General features: G+C 44.2%; 1 protein-coding gene across 1 annotated transcript in view; it reads right to left on the reverse strand.

Annotated features, from left to right (window-relative positions):
• The window catches only part of LOC102469475 (40S ribosomal protein S26-like), a 12,292-nt gene extending 1,909 nt beyond the window's left edge, over positions 1 to 10,383 (reverse strand). Inside the window, exons 1-2 of the mRNA XM_014588279.2 lie at positions 10,127 to 10,383; positions 3,673 to 3,691 (exon numbers count right to left, since the gene is read on the reverse strand). Coding sequence (XP_014443765.1) covers positions 3,673 to 3,691; positions 10,127 to 10,313 — 206 coding nt within the window. The 5' untranslated portion in view covers positions 10,314 to 10,383. The remainder of the gene's footprint in view (positions 1 to 3,672; positions 3,692 to 10,126) is intronic.
• Positions 10,384 to 19,985: the final 9,602 nt, after the last annotated feature.

The raw sequence follows: 19,985 nt of genomic DNA on the forward strand, positions 1-19,985 counted from the left end.
CACTCTTTCTACTAGACTTAAACCAGGGAAACCACGAGGCTAAAGACATTATATTTAAGGGTCTGGAATCCACTCATGAAACCCAGATATCAACCCAACCAAGAAGGTAGAGTCAAGACAGAGAGAGGAAGTCAACTCCAGTGACGTCATTTGAGTCCTAAACCTTTGCACAACCTCAAACCAAGAAACTCCATTCTTTGCTTAAGTCTTTCTTTCTTTTCTTTTCTTTTTTTTTTTTTTAATTGCCAGTGGGTATATGTTTTCCTGAGAGAGACAGAGAGACAGAAGAGGGGAGAAAGTATCCCCTAATGGGCAATGCCATAATGCAACCCCTTCTCCATTTCCCCATCCTATTGGGACTTTGGGCACACAAGCACATGTGCCTGGCATGTTTTTTAAGCCACTGAGGCCAGAACTTGAACCGCATTTGGCCATGTAGCATCAGGCTCCCTTAACTACAAGGTTGTAGGGCCAACTTACTTAAGTCTTATCATTAGTGATTGAAAGAATTATAATATTGAGTGTTCAAACAGTTCATGGAAAATGCACATTATGGAAAAACTACACATGGATTTCAAAAATTTTTAAAAATAAATTTGTAATTTAATCCCACAGTCCCACGAACTTAAGTCCCCATCACACCTCTTTAATATTTTTCAAATTCACCTTTTCTTCTCTTCTCACTTTTCCATGTTTGTTTTAATATTTTTGCTGTATAGAACATGCACTCACCATAGACAGAGACAGAGAGAGAGAGAGAATCCCTCGGGAGATGGCCATGCTGTTATCCCATCTCTTGCATTCTCCTCTCAGGACTTTTGAGCATGCATGTACATGCACTTGGTGTGCTTTTCAAGCTGCAGCATCTAGGATTCAAACCACACAGTCCGCCATGTGGGATTGAACTGCTTTAACCACCATGCCACCTGGCTAGCCTTCTGTTCCATGGGTTGGATCAAGCCCATGTCCCTCTTTAGAGGATGCTGCCTTACAGAGACCCTACAAGGGGATAATTTCTTCAGAGGTGGCAACCTGGGTGGTTGTCTAGATTTACTAGCTTTACCATAGTGATAAATGCCTTACTAACTCCCAGAGGCTTGAAATCACCAGTGTTCTTCACTGTCATCACGTCAGTGCAAGCTCTGCTCCAGCTCCCCATGTCATCATGTTTGGGAACCAAGGAAGCAAGAGAGTTCCCATTTGATGAGATCTGCTATCTCCATGGCAGAATGAAAGAGCAAGAAAGCAGGTGGTCACATGCACAATGGCCTCTCAAGCCTCAGTTTATACCCTACGGTGTATGTCATGTCCTTTGACAGTCTATTGAAAAACAAGTTCCTAGGGCCAGCAGGTGGTGTGGTGGTTAAGGCACTAGATTCCCACATGGCCAACTGTGGTTCAAGTCCTGAACCTGGAGGCTTGAAAATCACATCAAATCCCAAGAAGAGAATGGAGAAGTCACTGGGGAGTGGTCATCCTCCCTGGAGGATGATTTCTCACTTTCCCTCTCTCTGTCTTTCTCCAGCGAGCTATGGCAAAAAAGCTTAAAAAAATGAAAAGAGGGACCAGCAGGTAGCATGGTGGTTAAGGCATGGACACTCTGACATGGCCAACCACAATTTGAGTCCCGGAACTTATGGCTTGCTTTCCCACTTTCCTTCTCTCTGTGTGTCTCTCTCTGGTCAAATTAAAATAAATGAATGAATAAATTATTTTAAAAAAAGAAAAGAAAAGAAAGTTTCTGGTTTTGAGGGCTCCCCATGGCTGTCAGGGTAAATTAGGTTCATACCTAAGGTCTTCTACGAGTGAATAAGTAAGATAAAGAAATACATAAACATACACAGAGAGAGAGAGTAACCTGACTCCAGAGAGACTGAGCTTAAGAGAGTGTCAAAGACCAAGACAGAGAGACGAGCAGCATCACCACTATGTGGAAGATAAAAGGCCAGTCTCAGTCTGAGCTCTCCAGCCAATCCTTAGCCATTCAGGAAGAATTCAAGAAACCCCACTGCTAACAATTAAGTCCGACTTCTGTTGAGCCTGTTCTGATTACAGGCTTTCATCTTACCAGCTGGATCCAGCCTTTTACCCCATCTGGAGAGTCAAAGTGTCTCTGCTGGGGCTGCTGTCAGTCGGTGCTCGGCTCCTTGCTGTCTTCATACAGCCATGGTCACAAGCTTCTTCTCAAGGCCAAGTACTGGTTTTGTCCCAAATGCAGTTCCACCCAGGGCCATCTAGTTTCTGCCTTCTTGCTAGCTATCAATTAGAAGACAAGATAATCCTGGTAACGCAATAATAATAGCGTCTACCATTATTGCATGTGTCCTCCATTCCAGATACCATTCTAAGTGCTTGATAGACATGATTTCTAATTCTAATATAACCCAGAAGTGTGGTCCATTCTTGAATGTGACTCTGTTTTCTTCAGGGAACATTTTTTAAGAGGTTTTTGTGCTCACCAGAGAGAGACAGATAGAGACAGTGAGAGGGAAGTGAGAAATCATTCCCTGGTGGGATGGCCACACCAAAATTCCATCTCCATTGTTTTCCTGGGATCTTGGGCATGCATGCACACGTGCCCAGTGTGATTTTCAAACCGCTGGGTCCAGACTTGAACTGCCATCGGTCATATGGGATGTAACCACTATGCCATATGTTGGTCTCCTCTTTTTTTTTTCAATTCATGGGACACAGCAGGTGTGTGTGTGTGTGTGTGTGTGTGTGTGTGTGTGTCTGAGAGAGAGAGGGACAGAGACAGAGAAGGAAAAGAAGTACCTCCAACAGGGTCTGGTCATTCTGTGATCCCTTTCTTGCAGACCATCAGGATCTTGGACATGCACATGCTCAGTGTGTTTCAGGTCCATCGGGTTGGGAATTAGAATCCACAGTCAGCCTCATGGCTTCCAGTATTGCAGTCCAGCACTGCACTTTGACACCAAACCAGGTCATCAAGAACCATTCTTGATGTAGATCTCAACTCTTCTTCAAGTTCTCTAGGACAATTCATGAACATCAAACATATTCATGTCATATAGAAATGACCAAAGCTTCCCCAAAGGAATGAAGCAGACATTAACCTGTACACCCAACAGAAGTGACTTTTCTCTTATTTCCTCTTCCGCTTTGCTCTCATCAAAATCCCTTCCTTCTCTTCCCACAATCAAGGCTTAGATACTCAGTTTTATGCTGAATGTATATAATAAACAGGTAATGAAATATGCAGCTTAAACAATATGGTTTATTTGCTTGAGGGAGTATAAATTTGGGGATTGGTTAATTGAGGGGCATAACAATGTTTTCAAGTACCCAACCTAAGTGCTTTCTATCTTTAGAAAGCTCTGCCATCTCCACCATATTGGTTTTCATCTTCAGAGTTGTCCCTCATGGTCATAAGAAGGCTGCCATTGCTCGATGAATTATGTCCACACCTAACTACATTTAAAGGTAGGAAGAAAAACATTTCTTCTTACTCTTTGCCAACTCTCCAACACCAGAAAAGAACACCTTTCCCAGAAACATCTCAGATTTACCTTTAAATTCATGCCAAATCCCAAGAGAGCTCAGATTGAGACTGGCCTTTTACCTTCCACATAGTGGTGATGTTGCTCGTCTCTCTGTCTTGGTCTTTGACACTCTCTTAAGCTCAGTCTCTCTGGAGTCAGGTTACATGATCATGAACTAATAATAAAAGCTAGTATTGGCATTTTTAGTCTCTGGAGTTAGAAAGCAGGTTCTGGCAGCAAGAATAAAAAGAAAGGAGAGAATGGCTGTTGGAAAGGGAGCCACTAATTTTGGCCACATGGAGCCGCTTGGTATCCTACGCACTTCTATGAGCTACAAGATAAAATGGTCAACTGTGAATAGGCCGTGCTCTTTCAAGTCTAGTTAATAGCCATCTATTTACTCAAGAAGGCCATTTAGAGTTTCATTCCTGCCCCAACCCTGGCAGGATTATCAAAGCAGAAGATATCTAAACTCCTCCCTAAGAAGAGTTCTGAAAATACCTTCACTACCATCTCTACACACAAAGCCATTGCACAGGCTGAGAATGGCCCCATTTTGCAGATATGGAAGCTGAGCAGCAGAGCACAGAAGTCATCAAATGGCTTGCTTGGAGTGTAAATCAATATTGGAGTCTAGGGCTCTGTAGCTCCAACCTCACTACTGTCAATGAAAACAGAACAAAGAATGAAAAAAGACAGAGTAAGTTTAAAATTGATCAGAAGAGTAAACAACTTCTCGGTCTCTAGTAACTGAAAACCATTACAGGGTCTAAGCAGGAGTATAATCTCTGTCCCTGGCTATCTTGAAAAGATAAAATAGAGCAGTTCTTTCAGCAGTTGACTGAGCACATGGAGGCACTTCTAAGGGTCTGAATGAAGGCACACAAGCCACGCTGATGAGTTCCGGACACTCAGGCCTTTAAGTAGGGCCTGGGAATGACTTCATTCAACAGCAGACATTTACTGCGGAAGGGGGTCCCAGGCCAAGGAGCCTGGTAAACAGATATTTTTGCACAGTGGTCAGTGCTATTGTGGAAGTATGAACAGAGAGCTGCAGGAGCGCTGGGAGGGGTGGGGTGGGGGAGTGAGGGAGTCAGGGCAGGTGCAGCAGGAAAGCCCCTGACTGAGGTCATCCCTGTGTTCCAGGAGAACACAGTTGCTCATGTTCACAACAGCAGCTCCGAGTCATTAAGTCATCAGCAAAGAGCTAAACCGAATTCCAGAGACACATTAGAGAAGGCAGGGGATGGGGAATGCTTGGACCAGGCTTCCATCTACCATGGTTAGCAGGAAGACATTTTGACCTTTGTAAATGGGAATTTTAGGCTTTTGTTAGTCTGTAAGTGTATTTTATGGAGCAGTGACTTGGTATAATAAAGGAAGTAATTTGCATATACTATCTTATCTAAAACTTATAATAATCCTGTGTAGTAAGTATTATAGTCCTATTTTCTATAATTGGAATTTTTAAATTTTAATTCCCTCATACACACACTTTTTTTTTTTTTTTTTAAAGTCAGTAGGGTGCCTCCTCTCTTCAGAGAAAAACAAGGCAGGGGTGAGGGATGGCCACTCTGCAATCCCTTCTTCTCCATTTTCCTCTAGGCATTTTGGGCACACATGTACAAGTGCTCAGCATGTTTTTCAAGCCACCAGATCTAGGACTAAAACCACAAAGTCAACTATGTGAGATCCAATGCCTTAACCACCATGCCACTGGCTGACCTCACACACATACTTTTAGGTACAGAAATTAGGGATCAGAGAGGTTAAGGAAATTGTCCAGGGTGTCTCAATACCTAATTGGCAGAGTAGACTCAGATCTTCCCTGCCATGAGGCCTGGGAAATTCACTCCCAGCAATACAATATGGTATTTCCCAGGAGAAGTGGTTATAGGTTAGTGTACTGGATCCAGATAGAGAAAAGGTGTCCTGTGCTGACAGTTGAAATAACAAAAGTGGGGGACCAGCAGGTGGCGTGGTGGTTAAGTGCACTGGACTCCCACATGGCCGACCGTGGTTCAAGCCCTGGACCTGGTGGCTTGCTTTCTCAGTTTCCCTCTTTTGGTCTCTATTTCTCCCTGGTCAAATTCAAATAATAATAATGATGATGAATAAAATTTTAAAAAAAGAGATAACAAAAGTGGTAGTGAGATTGAGCTATCCATTAGAGGAAAGGAAAGAAACAGTTTCTTAAATGGAGACTACACAGGAGGTCATTCAGTGGCATAGCAGTAAATAGGAAAGTTCTGGGTTTGCATCGGAGACCCTCCTGAACATGCTGGGTGCACACGCACCCATCACTTGGGGCTGGTCGAAGTTGGGGGTGGATTGTCACAGTGTGAGGATTCTGTTTAGATGCCTATTCTCTCTCTCACTCATGGAGGAAATAAATAAACTTAAAAAAAAAAAAGGTGCTGTACAATGTTCTACCCTTAACTATATTTCTGTAATAAACTATCAAGGAATTCAATGTTGGGGGCCGGCAGGTTGCATGGTGGTTAAAACGCTGGATGCCAAATGGCCCATTCAGCTATTTTGAGTCTGGGACCCCACAGCTCAAAAAACGTGCTGGGCATGTATGTGTGCATACTCCAAATCCAAGAGGAGAATGGAGAAGATTATGGCATGTCCATAGGGGGGTGTGATTTCTCACTTTCCCTCTTTCTCTGTTGCTCTTTAGCAAGTGCATGCTCTCTGTGGCCAAAGGATTTTTTACTTTTTATTTTTTTTAAAAAGGAATTTAGGGGCCAGCAGGAGGCATGGTGGTTAAGGGCGCCAGACTCCCATATGACTGACTGTGGTTCAAGTCCCAGACCTGGCACCTTACTTTCTAGTTCTCCCTCTCTCTCTCACTCTGTCCCTCTCTGGTCAAATTAAATTAAGTAAATAAAGTTAAATAAAATAATTCTATTAAAAAAGGAATTCAGTTTATTTATTTATTTATTTAGAGAGATTTTTTTGCTATAGGGCATGTGCACTATCTGGAGAGACAGCGAGAGAGACAGGAAGTGAGAAATCACCTCTCCCCCCAAGAGGAGACGGTCATCCCACAATTCCTCCTCCTCCATTCTCCTCTTGGGGTCTTGGGCATGCATGCACATGCGCCCAGTGTGAGTTTCAAGCAACCGAGTTCAGGACTCAAACTGTAGTCAACTACGTGGGAGTCCAGTGATATAACCATTACACCATCTGCTGGTCCACGGAATTCAGCTTTTTTTTTTTTTTTTTTTAAGAATTCTTTATGGGCACCACCAGTGGCATGATGATGAAGGCGCTGGATGCTCCCACATGGCCAACTATGCTGTTCAAGTCCCGGACCTGGTGACTTGCTTTCTTGCTTTCTCTCTTTCTCTCTCTCTCTCTCTCTCTCTCTGTGTCTCTCTCTGGTCAAATTAAAAATAAATGAATGAATAAATAAAATTAAGTAAATAATTCCTTTAAAAGGAAAAATTATTTTTTATTCAACTTTATTTATTTGTTTATTTATTTATTTAATTTGACCAGAGGACAAAGTATGAGAGAGAGAGCAAGAGAGAGAGAAAGTGAGAAAACAGACCACCAGGTCCAGGACTCAAACCACGGTTGGCCATGTGAGAGTCCAACATCCTTAACCACTATGCCACCTGCCAACCTCAGGAATTCAGTTTTAAGAAGAGGTTTGCCACTCCGATCATCTATTCAAACTATATTTTCTATAACTTGACGTGCAAAATGAAAATACTTGAACAACACTCAGTCTAGACGCATGTGACTCAAAGATCCAGCCCCTCTTTGCTTGTTAAAAACAAAGATTTGGGACAGCCAGTGGCATAACCTACTGAACAGCGTAAGTCTTACCTGGTGACTTGGAAAGCACCCCCAGCATACATGTATGTGTCCCCAAAATCTCAAGAGGAAAATGGAGGAGAAGAGATTGCTGCAGAGCCATCCACCTCGATGGGTGTTTTCTCAGTCTCTCTATTTCTTTCTCCGGTCCGTGCACCCAAACTACAGCAAAGATTTTTGTTTTGTTTTGTTTTGTTTTTGGAGAGGTTTTTGCTATAGGGCGCATGCGCTCGGCAGACAGACAGAGAGACAGAGAGATAGAAAGTGAGAAATCACCCCCCAGGGGGGATGGCCACGCCGCAATCCCTTCTCCTCCATTCTCCTCTTGGGATCTTGGGCACGCACGCACACGCGCCCGGCGTGAGTTTTAAGCCACCGGGTCCGGGACGCGAACCACGGTCGACTATGTGGGAGTCCAGCGACATAGCCATTACGCTAACTGCTGGTCCCACAAGGTTGTTTTTAAAAGAAAAAAGAAAAGGAAATAAGGGAACCAGCAGTTAGCGTAATGGCTATGTCGCTGGACTCCCACATAGTCGACCGTGGTTCGCGTCCCGGACCCGGTGGCTTAAAACTCACGCCGGGCGCGTGTGCGTGCGTGCCCAAGATCCCAAGAGGAGAATGGAGGAGAAGGGATTGAGGCGTGACCATCCCCCCTGGGGGGTGATTTCTCGCTTTCTGTCTCTCTGTCTCTGTCTGGAGAGTGCACATGCCCTATAGCAAAAACCTCTCAAAAAAAACAAAAAAAAAAAGGAAATAAGATCCTTGAGTCTCTCTCCAGAACTACTGAATCAGAATTCACATTTTAGCAGATGCTCAGGTGATTCGTGATCTTAAGTTTCAGGAGCTTGCTGCTTTGGATAGATACCTTGCTCAGGCATTCTTCCTCCCATTGTGAACAATGTCTTAGGAGTCTATGAAAAAAGAAAAAAGAAAAAGAAAAAAAAGAAAAAATGAAAAAGGGGACCAGCAGTTAGCGTAATGGCTATGTCGCTGGACTCGCACATGGCCGACCGCGGTTCGTGTCCCGGACCCGGTGGTTTAAAACTCACGCCGGGCGCGTGTGCATGCGTGCCCAAGATCCCGAGAGGAGAATGGAGGAGAAGGGATTGCAGCGTGGCCATCCCCCCTGGGGGGTGATTTCTCGCTTTCTGTCTCTCTGTCTCTCTCTGTCTGTCTGGTGAGCGCACGCGCCCTATAGCAAAAACCTCCCCCCCCCCAAAAAAAAAAGGAGTCTATGAAAATTAAACACACAGGTCATGTTGTGGGCTGCAAAAGACGTATTTTATAGTAAAGCAGTTGACATTTGTTATCTTTTTAAATGGATTTGTTTTAATTTTAATTTAATCTAGAATAGAATTCCAGGGAAATCTGTACTCTCTGAAAAGGAGGGGAGGCATGATGAAGAAGTCAGAGGGATAGAATAAAACAGTGTCCTGGTTTTCTGAGTGACACAGACCAATCATGTGACACCACCCTTCAAGTGTTCTCAAATTTCGCAGAGGTCAGTGTGAAGCCCATTACCTGATGCACCCGCTGGGTGGTCTGGATTTTGAACAATGGCCCCTCCCATCTGGAGCTCTCTGCTATTTTGCAAACGTTTCGATGGCTCTGCTGAAAGCAATGAAACAACAGCTGGTGAATAATCTCATTTTATATTAATAGAGCAGCACTAACCCATCCAGGTCCCTCAGTAATTGACAAGACAGAAAAACGTTTCTTTTCGTGGGCAGGAAAGGGAAGCTCCCCCTCGCTGCACTCCAGCACAAGCAGAGGCACCGCAGAGCCATGGGCAGAAAGAGCCCCTTTCTTGCAGCAGAGTTCACTGGACTTTTTCAGGTGAAAATGAAATTAGGCTAAAGGAGGATGGGAGAGACTATTGACATGAAATTGCTGGACTTTACCTATGCAAAGAAATACCCAGAAAGAAAGAAACGTCTGGCCTCAATCCCGCCTTTGTCTTCTATACGCACAGCTCTTCTGTGAAAGCATGTACAGATGTCAAAGTTAGGTGACAATCCCTTAAGATTAATGAGGGCTATTTTTAATACCAAGGCTAGCTGGTGGTTTAATAGTCGTGGAGTCAAATAAAACAGAATGTGACAACACCCCCAGTTAATGAGGGCTCCTGCCTGTACCAGGAGCATTTTCAACACTGTGGAGAATTACAAAGGAATAAAGGATAATCTGTGATTTCAAGGAACTTCATTTTGCTAGGGGATTTATTCGAGACACAAGACTAGAAGTAGGAATGTGGATGGAAACGTCGGAATACACCCTCAGTTGATGATACTATCGCGGACACGCAACTGAGAATAAAAGCTACCATGTTTCGTTTCTGGAGATTTTGTCAAAACTTTTCATTTCCAAGAGAAAGCCAATGGTTTATTTAACATTGTTGAACATTTATTAAACTTGAATTGGAAATGCCTACTCCAATTCTTTCATGAGAAATAAATGGAAGTTTCTGGAGGGGGGTGGTTAAAAGGTACCTGTTTAAAAAAAAAAAGTTTGAGAGACAGAGAAGACAGACACCTCCAACAGGATCTTCATCCTGCAGTCCACCCCCAACCTTGGTGAGCGAGGGTCACAGGTACTTACTTGTGCATGTCCAGGGTGTCCCGAAAGAACTGGGAACAGGAACCTGTGACCCTCCCGTGTGGCCTCAGCATCTCTGAGCATAATGTTACTGCTGTGCCCCTGTGGTTGGCATACAAGGTAGCTTTTCCTTGTGCAGCTAGAGTACCTGAGCTGGCCGAGGACCTGGCACAGTCAGGTGAGCAGTGAAAACTGACTTGCGAGGTCTCGCGGCCTCGCTTCTGAGATGACGAAGAAAAGAAGGAACAAGGGCCCTGCCAAAAAGGGCCGTGGCCCTGTGCAGCCTATTCGCTGCATGAACTGCGCCCGATGCATGTCCAAGGACAAGGCTATTAAGAAGTTCGTCATTTGAAACATAGTAGAGGCTGCAGCCATCAGGGACATCTCCGAAGCAAGTGTCTTCGATGCCTATGTGCTCCCCAAGCTGTATGTGAAGATACATTACTGTGTGAGTTGCACCATTCATAGCAAGGTAGTCAGGAACCGATCTCGGGAAGCTCGCAAGGACCAAACACCCCCACCCCTATTTAGACCTGCGGGTGCTGCCCCTCGCCCTCCACCAAAGCCCATGTAAGGAGCCGAGTCTTTAAGGACTGAAGAACTGTCTGTCCTCTGGGGGAAAAAAATAAAACGCCGATTATACATTAAAAAAAAAAAGAAAAAAGAAAACTGACTTGCGAGAATAGGGAGGATGGTGGCACATTTTTGAAACAGTACTTCCTAGCCTCTATCCTTTGTTTTGGTAAGGATCTATGATGATTAATCCCTTTTGCAACAGACCTAGTGACATACTTTTTTTTTTTTTTTTTTGAGAGGGTTTTTTTTTCACTATAGGGCGTGTGCGCTCGCCAGATAGACAGAGAGAGACATAGAGACAGAAAGCGAGAAATCACCCCCCAGGGGGGATGGTCACGCCGCAATCCCTTCTCCTCCATTCTCCTCCCAGGATCTTGGGCACGCACGCACACGCGCCCGGCGTGAGTTTTAAGCCACCGGGTCCGGGACACGAACCACGGTCGACTGAGTGGGAGTCCAGCGACATAGCCATTACGCTAACTGCTGGTTCCCGTGACATACTTCTTAGAGGTGATGATGGGAGGAACCTGAAAGATTGAGGGACTAGGTCTCCCTTTTCTTCCACTCTCACACTCTTTTTTTTTTTTTTCCTCTAATGCGGAGTGTGTTTGCCATAGAGACACACAGAGAGACAGAGGGAAGGAAAGTGAGAAATCAACCCTAGGGGAATGGCCATGTCCCAATCTCTTCTCCATTCTCCTCCTGGGATTTTGGGCATGCATATACACATTCCCGGCGTGATTCTTAAACTATCAGATCTGGTTCTCAAATTACAGGCAACCATGTTGGAGCCCGGCACTCTAACCACTGTGCCACCTGCTGGCCTCCATACAGGACTTCTTAACAAACCTTTAATATGTGTGCCCGTCCCATAGCCTAGTGGTTAAAGGAACCAGGCTCCACGTGGCCAACTACACACTTAGAATCTCAGACCTGGAGTCTTCAAAAATCTACCAGCATTTGTGTGCATGTGCACACACGTATGTGCCCCAAATTCCCTCAGGATGAAGAAATAGAGGAAAAAGGATTGCAGCGTGACCACACCCCAATGGCAGGGTGCTTTCTCTCTCTCTCTCTTTCTCTCTCTGTCTCTCTCTCTCAGGTGAGTGCACATACCCTCTGGCAATTAAAAAAAAAAAACAAAAAAACTTTAATTTGTTAAATTAGTGAGACCTGGGAGTTGTCAGCTATCCTGGTTAATGAAGATAGAAAAGTTACTCCAAGGAGAACGATAGTAGTAGAAATATTGGGGAAACACCAACTTAAAAACAATCAAATATGATTGAAGCCCATACTGGCGTTAGCAGACTAAAGGCACAGCTCCAGAATCGGGCAGTGTTCAGCTTGCTCATCTGTACAAAGCAGACCTATTCCTGGGGGCTGCACAGCAGTATAAACGAGGCAGGAAGAACTGAGGGAGGGAGGAGATGACACAGAAGCACTCTAGGCCTCTTAGGGTTCATCCTCCAGCAAGGGCTGGTCCTGGTCGTTGCTAGGACACCTGGAAAGAATAACCTACACCACAACTAACCAGACTGCAGGACAAGTCCTAACTTTTGAATCTTCTTGTCCATGAAAACAAGCATATATTTCCTGAAAGAGTTCTTCTAGAGGCTACCTTAAATTATTAGTTACTGAAGGAAAAACAGTACTAAAGGGTGACTTACCTATTGGCCCTGTCGTTAAGAGATAAGAATTAGTATTCCCATTTGCCATAGAAAACTTTCCCTTATGATTCCTATATATACGGTCAGTGTTGCCTTCTTCACTTTTAAATGTTTATATTATGGACCATTTCTAACATATATCAGACAGAGGGAACCAGCAGTTAGCGTAATGGCTATGTCGCTGGACTCCCATGTAGTCGATCGCGGTTCGCGTCCCTGACCCGGTGGCTTAAAACTCACGCCGGGCGCGTGTGCGTGCGTGCCCAAGATCCCGAGAGGAGAATGGAGGAGAAGGGATTGCGGCGTGACCATCCCCCCTGGGGGGTGATTTCTCGCTTTCTGTCTCTATGTCTCTCTCTGTCTGGCGAGCGCACGCGCCCTATGGCGAAAACCTCTCCAAAAAAAAAAAAAAACATATATCGGACAGAGAAAGTAATGGGATGGGCCATCACTAAGCTTCAGCGAGGATCAACTCCTGGAAATTTTATTTCATCTAGTTCCCCTTATCCTCCCACCTCTCCCCATCCCCGATTTCCTGCCACCTCACTGAATTATTTTTAGATAAATCCTAGACTTCATATCATTTCATTTATAAATTTGGGGATGTATCTGTAAAAAATAAGAATTTTAAAAAAAATTACTACAGAGGGACAGGAAGTGGTGTAGTAATTAACGTGCTGGACTCTCACATAGATGCCCACAGATTGAGTCTGGAGAAAACGGCTTGAAAAATCACAGTGGGTGCATGCGGTGCCTGCCCAAAAATCCAAGAAGAAAGTGGAGGCGAAGGGATTGAGATGTGGTCATCCTAATGCAGGAGCGATTTCTCACATTTTCTGTCTCTCTGTCCTCTCTCCAGCGAGAGCACGTGCCCTATGGCAAAACAAACAAACACTTTAAAAAGTCAATAAAAGTGGGGACCAGCAGATGGTGTCATGGTTACATTGCTGGACTCTCATGTAGTTGACCAGGGTTCCACTCCTGGCCCTGGCAGCTTAAAACTCATGCCGGGTGTATGTCATGTGTGCTCAAAATCCTGAGAGGAGAATGGAGGAGAAGGGATTGTGGCTTCTCACTTTCTGTCTCTTGTCTTTGTCTCTCCAGCAAGCGTATGTGCCCTATAGCAAAAAACCTCTCTAAAAAAAAGATATTAAAATTAGCAAATATTGCCATTGTTCACATTTTCCCCAATTTTTCCATAATTTCTTTTCCTTCCCTCTCTCCTTCCTTCCACCCCCCTTTTCTTCCTTCCTTCTTTTTCTTCTTTCTCTGTGTCTTTTTGCCAGAGGGTGTGTGCACTCTCCAGGGAGAGAGGGGAAGCACGCCGTCAATGGGGTATGGTCACACTGGAATCTTTTTTCCTCCATTTCTTCATCCTGTCAGGATTTTGGACACACATACTCTGTCTTTCTGTCTCTCTCTGTCTTGGTCTCTCTCTCTCACACACACACAGTCTCTCTCTCACACACACACAGAGTTTCTCTCTCTCTCTCTCACACATACACATAGTTTTTTCTATCTCACACATACACAGTCTCTCTCTCTCTCTCTCTCTCACACACACACACACACACACACACAGTGTTTTCGAGCTGGTAGGATTTATACCGTGGCCAGCCATGTAGGATTCAGCTTCATATGCTCAGGGCTTAACAGCTATGCTACAGGGCCGGCCCTCCCCTCTACCCCCACTTGTTTAAATTAGTGTCTAAAAACAACCCACGCACTGTAGTTGGTTAATATGTCTTCTGGGTCTCTTTCAATTTATAAGCTCCCTTGTCCTTTTTTCTTTTTTCCTTCTAATTTATTTGTTGGAGAAACTGGGTCATTTTTCCTGTTGAGTTTCCTATGTTCTGGATTTTGCTGTTTGCACCCTGTGGTGTCATTCAGCATGGTTCCCTAAGCCCTGGGTTTCCTGAAAGTGTCCATCAGACCCAGTGCTTTGATTAATTCTGGTTTGATTTTTTTTTTTTTTTGCCAAGGTTACTTCACAGGTGGTATCGTGACCTTCCTAACTCATCACACCGAGAGCGCAAGAGCACACGATGCCTGGCTGTATCCCTCTCTCGTGATGTTAAGATAATTAGTGGGTTTAGAAGAAGAAGGTCTTCAAAAAGTTCGTGGAAAATGACAATTATGAAAAAACCGTGAATGGGCTTAAACATTTTTTGCACTAAAATAAACTTGTACCTTATTTCTATTTTTCCGCAAAACTGTTGATGTCCCCTAGTATTTCCAGCTTGAGTCATCCATTCTGAAGTTTTCCATCAGCCTTTTTTCCCTAGTAGTTTTTTGTTTTAGAAAGAGATTTTTGCAATAGGGTGCTTGTACTCCCCCCCGAGAGAGACAGAGAGACAGAAAGTGAGAACTCACCCCCCAGGGGGATGGCCACGCTGCAATCCCTTCTCCTCCATTCTCCTCTCGGGATTTTAGGCACACATGCACACTCGCTTGGCATGAGGTTTAAGCTGCCAGATCCGGGACTCAAACCACAGTCGACTACATGGGAGTCCAGTGATGTAACCATTACCCCATCTGCTGGTCCCTCCCTAATTGTTTTAACAGTCATTATTCTCATCACTCAGATCTATTATTTCTAGTGATTGCGAAATTGCAGTATCCCAGTTCTCCCATTCCTCCTTCACATATTAGCTGGAATGCTTCTAAAAGAACCCTTTCCCTCCACAGCATTTAGCTACCACGAAATGCAGTTCATACAGAAAAGGCAAATGCTCAATTCTCTCTTTTTAAACCAGTTCTCAGAGTAATGAGTTGGTTCCCTAGCAACCTATAAAGGTGACCTATGAGGGTGTTTTTTTTTTTTTTTTTTCCCTTCTGGTATAATTAAACACTCACAGATTTTAACATATTTGGTATATTTCAATCCATTGCAGATGCTCAAATTATCCCTTCTTTGAACAGTGGTAGTCTTTTGTCTCTTTATTTTGGCTCCTAAATGAAATCATTTGGACACAACTCAGTTATCTTTAAAAAATCCTTTCTTTCTAGTATGAAAAACTGTCCATTTCTTGCCCCAGCTCTGAAATCAATGATTATCTAATGAAGCCCTAGTTCCCTTTAGGGACAAATGGAATTTAGAGAGCAAAATCTGGTGTCAGGGTATCTGTCACTCCTGTGCTGCCACTGTGTCTAGGCCTTTTCAGGATTCTGAACTAGCCTGGCTCCTTCAGATCTCAGCTCCTCATCACCTGGCTCACCCCACTGCGGGCACACTCTCCTTGCTTTTTCGTCCCTACACAGAGGAGCAGAGCAGGTAACTTGCTCTTGCTATTCTGTCCCCAAACACTGCTGGCTCACTTCCTCAGGTTCCTCAGGTCTTTTACACAGATGCCACTTTCCCAGTGAGACTGGTTCTGGACACCCCAGCCAGCATCAGAAGCATCCCCTACTCTCAGATCTACTCTGCCTGGGTTCCCTCTGTAGTGCTGACCCTCCAACACTATAAAACTTACTTGTTAGTCTTTGCAATGTAGTCCCAGGAGGCCAGAGGTTTATGTCTGTTTTATTTACAGCTATATCCCAGGCACCTAAAAACGAGTCTGGCACAGGGTAGTGGCTCAGAAATACTTACCGATGGGGCAAGCAGGTGGCACGATGGTTAAGGGTGCTGGACTCCCACGTGGCCAACCACTCCTTGAATCCTGGACCTGGCGGCTTGCTTTCTCACTTTCTCTCTTTCTCACTCTGTCTCTCTCTGGTCAAATTTAAATAAATAAAGTTAAATAAAATAATTTTTTCAAAAAATAAATATTTGTCCTGGGACCAGCAGTTAGTGTAATGGCTATGTCACTGAACTCCCATGTAGTCAACCGTGGTTTGAGTCCTGGACCTGGTCAAGGTAGATGGATTAAAGATAGTAGTCAGCTTAAACTCACGCCAGGCACATGTGCATACGTGCCCAAAATCCCGAGAGGAGAATGGAGAAGGAATTGCAGCGTGGCCATCCCCCCTGGGGGATGATTTCTTGCTTTCTGTTCCTCTGTCTCTCTCTGTCTTTCTGGCGAGTGCACACGCCTATAGCAAAAACCTCTGAAAAAAAAATTAAATAAATAAATAAATAAATAAATATTTGTCAAAGTCATGGATTGAAATGGAATAGGTTATTGTGACTGACCTAAGCCAAGATGGTTTTTCAATTGTTAGATTCCTTTGACGAATATCTGTATCCTTGAGAAGTCTGGGGCAGTATACAAACATTCCTCTCCCCTCTTACTCAACTAAGTTCAGGCACACCCAGACTTGTGAGCCTATTACTGGAAGGACTCTGGTTTTAGACTGAGATGAGAAGTGAAAGAGAAAGACTCTAGGATGGCTTGGCAGGGCTATGTTTCATCATCATTGTTCTTTCCTTTCTTCCTTCTCTAGTTTCCTTCTTCCTTCCTTCCTATCTTCTTTTTTTCTGAATAAGAGGAGCAGGTTTTTTGGGACAAATCAGAGACCCAGTTCTGAATGGCCAGTGACATGTTAGGGTTACCAGGCAGGCAATTAGCTTGAAGGATTTCCAGTTGAGAGGAGAGGATAGATGAACATGGGAGTCATCAACGTAGAGAGGTATTTAAGATCATGAGACAGGACGAGAAGGGAGAGCAAAAAGATGAGATGGATCCTGGGGACACTTAAGACATTTAAAGGTCAGGGAGATCAGAAACCAGTGAAGGGGTAGGAGAAAGAGCAGCTAAGAAGGTGGCAGGAAACCTGGGGAGTGTGTGGCACTGAAAGTGTCCCAAGAAGGAGGAAGTAAGCAACTGCCTTAAACATTGCTGATGAGTCAAGGTAGATGACCACTGGATTAAAGACAGTAGCCAGCTTCCACTAGGGTACAGATAAAAGTCAACGCACATATACCCAGCACACTCCCACACGGGTTTATCTTAAAGCAAATGACAGACAATACAACAAAGACCCAAGGCAACTGCTATGGTGTGAATGTGTCCCCAAAGTTTATGTATTGGAAACTTAATCCCCAGTGCAAGAGTGGGGAAGTGGGGCTGTTAAGAGTTATCTTAATCACAGGAGTGACTTGGGACCAGCAGATGGTGTAATGGCTATGTCGCTAGACTCCTGTGTAGTCATCGTGGTTCAAGTCCCAGACCCAGTGGCTTAAAACTCACACAGGGGGCGTGTGCGTGTGTGCCCAAAATCCTGAGAGGAGAATGGAGGAGAAGAGATTGTGGCATGGGCATCCCCCCTGGGGGGGGATTTCTCACTTTCTGTCTTTCTGTCTCTCTCTCTGTCTTTCTGGTGAGTGCACTTGCCCTAGAGCAAAAAACTTTCTAAAAAAAAAAAATCACAGGAGTGGCTCATTATCACGGGAGTAAGCTCCTGATGAAATGATGAGTTTAGCCCTTTTTTCTCTCCCTCTTGTCCATCCAGCTTCTGCCATGAGATGGTGCCTTTCCAAATGTTGGCCCCTTGACCTTGGACTTCCCAGACTCCAAAACTGTCAGAAATAAATCTCTGTTCTTTATAAATTACCCAGTCTGAGGTATTCTGTTATAGCAGCACAAAATGGACTAACAATAAGGTATTTCTGGAGTGTAATTTACTGTCCCAGGGAGGAGGAAGACAACAACATGACCTGGGCCTGAGTGAGCAGCACATAACCTAGTCTCCAGAACATTCCATTCTGAGCAGCCAAAAACATACCTTTCAGGGCCAGCAGGTGGCGTGGGGGTTAAGGGCGCTGGACACCCATATGGCCCACCACTGTTTGAGTCCCAGACCTGGCGGCTTTCTTTCTCTCTTTCTCTCTCTCTCTCTCTCTCTCTCTCTCTCTCACTCACTCTGTTTCTCTCTGGTCAAATTTAAATAAATAAATAAATAAAACATGCCTTTAATGCCTGAGCACCTCCTTCCCAGGTTCCCCTCACCAAGAGCTGAGGAAGCAGGTGTCATCAGAGCTGCTTTAGAACGAGGGCGTGGCAGTACCTTCCTGGTCTCCATGCTGCCCTACCTCGAATCTGCCTACCATTAGGGTCTGTATCTGCTCCTCCCCATTCTTCCATCCTCCTTTATTTCCGAACTAGTAGCTTTCCTTCCTGGAACCTTCCCTTCCTATCTTCATCTGCTCCCACTTTCGCCCCCACCCTCCACTACCTCAGCCTTCCCATAAGGAAACAAAAGAGTAAAGACTGAAAGGAAATTGGTAGTCATTGCAAATAATGATCACTTTGAAACAGGAGGATGAGAAAAATCTCTCTCTTCCTCTTGGGTATGAGGGCTTAAAATGTTAGTTTCCTAAATAAAGGTCTTTACCCCTAGCCTGAAAAAGTTCCACATAAAATGCAGGGAGAGGGTCTGGATGGTGGCCCAGCAGTAAAGTGTAATGCTCTCCAAGGCAGACCCACAGAAAAAGGTTAATAATTCATGTCTGGAGACCTCCGGGTGTACAATGGATACACACATACCCATGCCCCAGGACTGGCTAAAGCAGAGGGTGGACTGCAATGTCAAGGCCCTGTTGAGGCACTCTCTTTCTCATGACATAAATAAATACACTCTTCTTTAAGGATGCAAGAAGAGCATAGTCTTTTGGGGAGCTGGCAGATGATGTGGTGGTTAAGCCACTGGACTCCCACATGGCCGACTGCAGTTCAAGCTCCGGACCAGGAAGGAGGCTTGCTTTGTCACTTTCCCTTTCTCTCTCTGTCTGAGTCTCTTTGGTCAAATTAAAAAATAATAATAACAACAAATGTAAATAAATAATTCTTTAAAAGAAAAAAGAAGAGCATAGTCTTTCACTAGAGCTATCTTTGAGCTCTTGTAATCAAACAATTGTTTAATGATGTGATTTCTAATCAAGCATTTTTGTTTTTCTGGTTTTGTCTGTAAGGAAGTGAAGACATTCCCTCTTCTCTCTGAGAGTTCAATAATTGAGTCTGTGAAATAAACTGACAGCAGGTAGATTAACCAGAGAAAAGATATACAAATATATTACATGCACAGAGCATCACAAGAAAGAAAAATGGAAACCCAAAAACCTAGTAAGATCTAGAAGCTTGTACTATATGTATTCTCTTCCTAGGGAAGAGGAGAGAGGGTATATAAACAATTTAGGGGCAATTAAATGATTTTTGGAAAAGATGCATGGTCCCTCAGAAGACTAGATCATAGCTTGAGATAAAATCTATCTGTCATGGAGTAACTTCCAGTCTCTTTTCTTATGACACAGTTAATCTTCCCTGGTTGATGAGATTCCTGGAGAGGGGATTTGTGACAATTATATTCCTTTTGGAAAAATCTATCTTTAGGCAGATAAAGAAAGTTCAGAAAAAAGCACTCCTTGCATTTGCTGTTTCCTAGTGTCCTCAGTTTGAAGTCCATAGTGACATATTTTGGAGTGGCATTCCCTAAACTACTTTGTACCTATACATCCAGTGTAAAACAGTGGGATATACACAGGGTCTTCAAAATGTTATATAAAATGCATATTATGCATGACTTTAAAAAATTTTGGCACCGAAATAAACTTGTACTTATAATTCCTTTTTTCCACAAATGCTTTGAAGTCCTCTTGTATTACCTGACATCGTGATTTGGGAAGAGTTCAACCTTCTGGTCCATCCCCAAATGCTATGCTCTGCAGTCACAAAAATCTTTAGATCTAGGGACCAGCAGTTAGCATAATGGCTATGATGCTGAACTCCCATGTAGCCCACTGTGGTTCGAGTCCCAGACCTGGTGGCTTAAACTCACGCAGGGCACATGTGCGTGCGTGCCCAAGATCCCGAGAGGAGAATGGAGGAGAAGGGATTGCAGCATGGCCATCTCCCCTGGGGGGTGATTTCTCACT

The sequence above is a fragment of the Tupaia chinensis genome, unplaced genomic scaffold, assembly GCF_000334495.1.
Source record: "Tupaia chinensis unplaced genomic scaffold, TupChi_1.0 Scaffold000037_20, whole genome shotgun sequence".
Classification (NCBI taxonomy): Eukaryota; Metazoa; Chordata; class Mammalia; order Scandentia; family Tupaiidae; genus Tupaia; species Tupaia belangeri.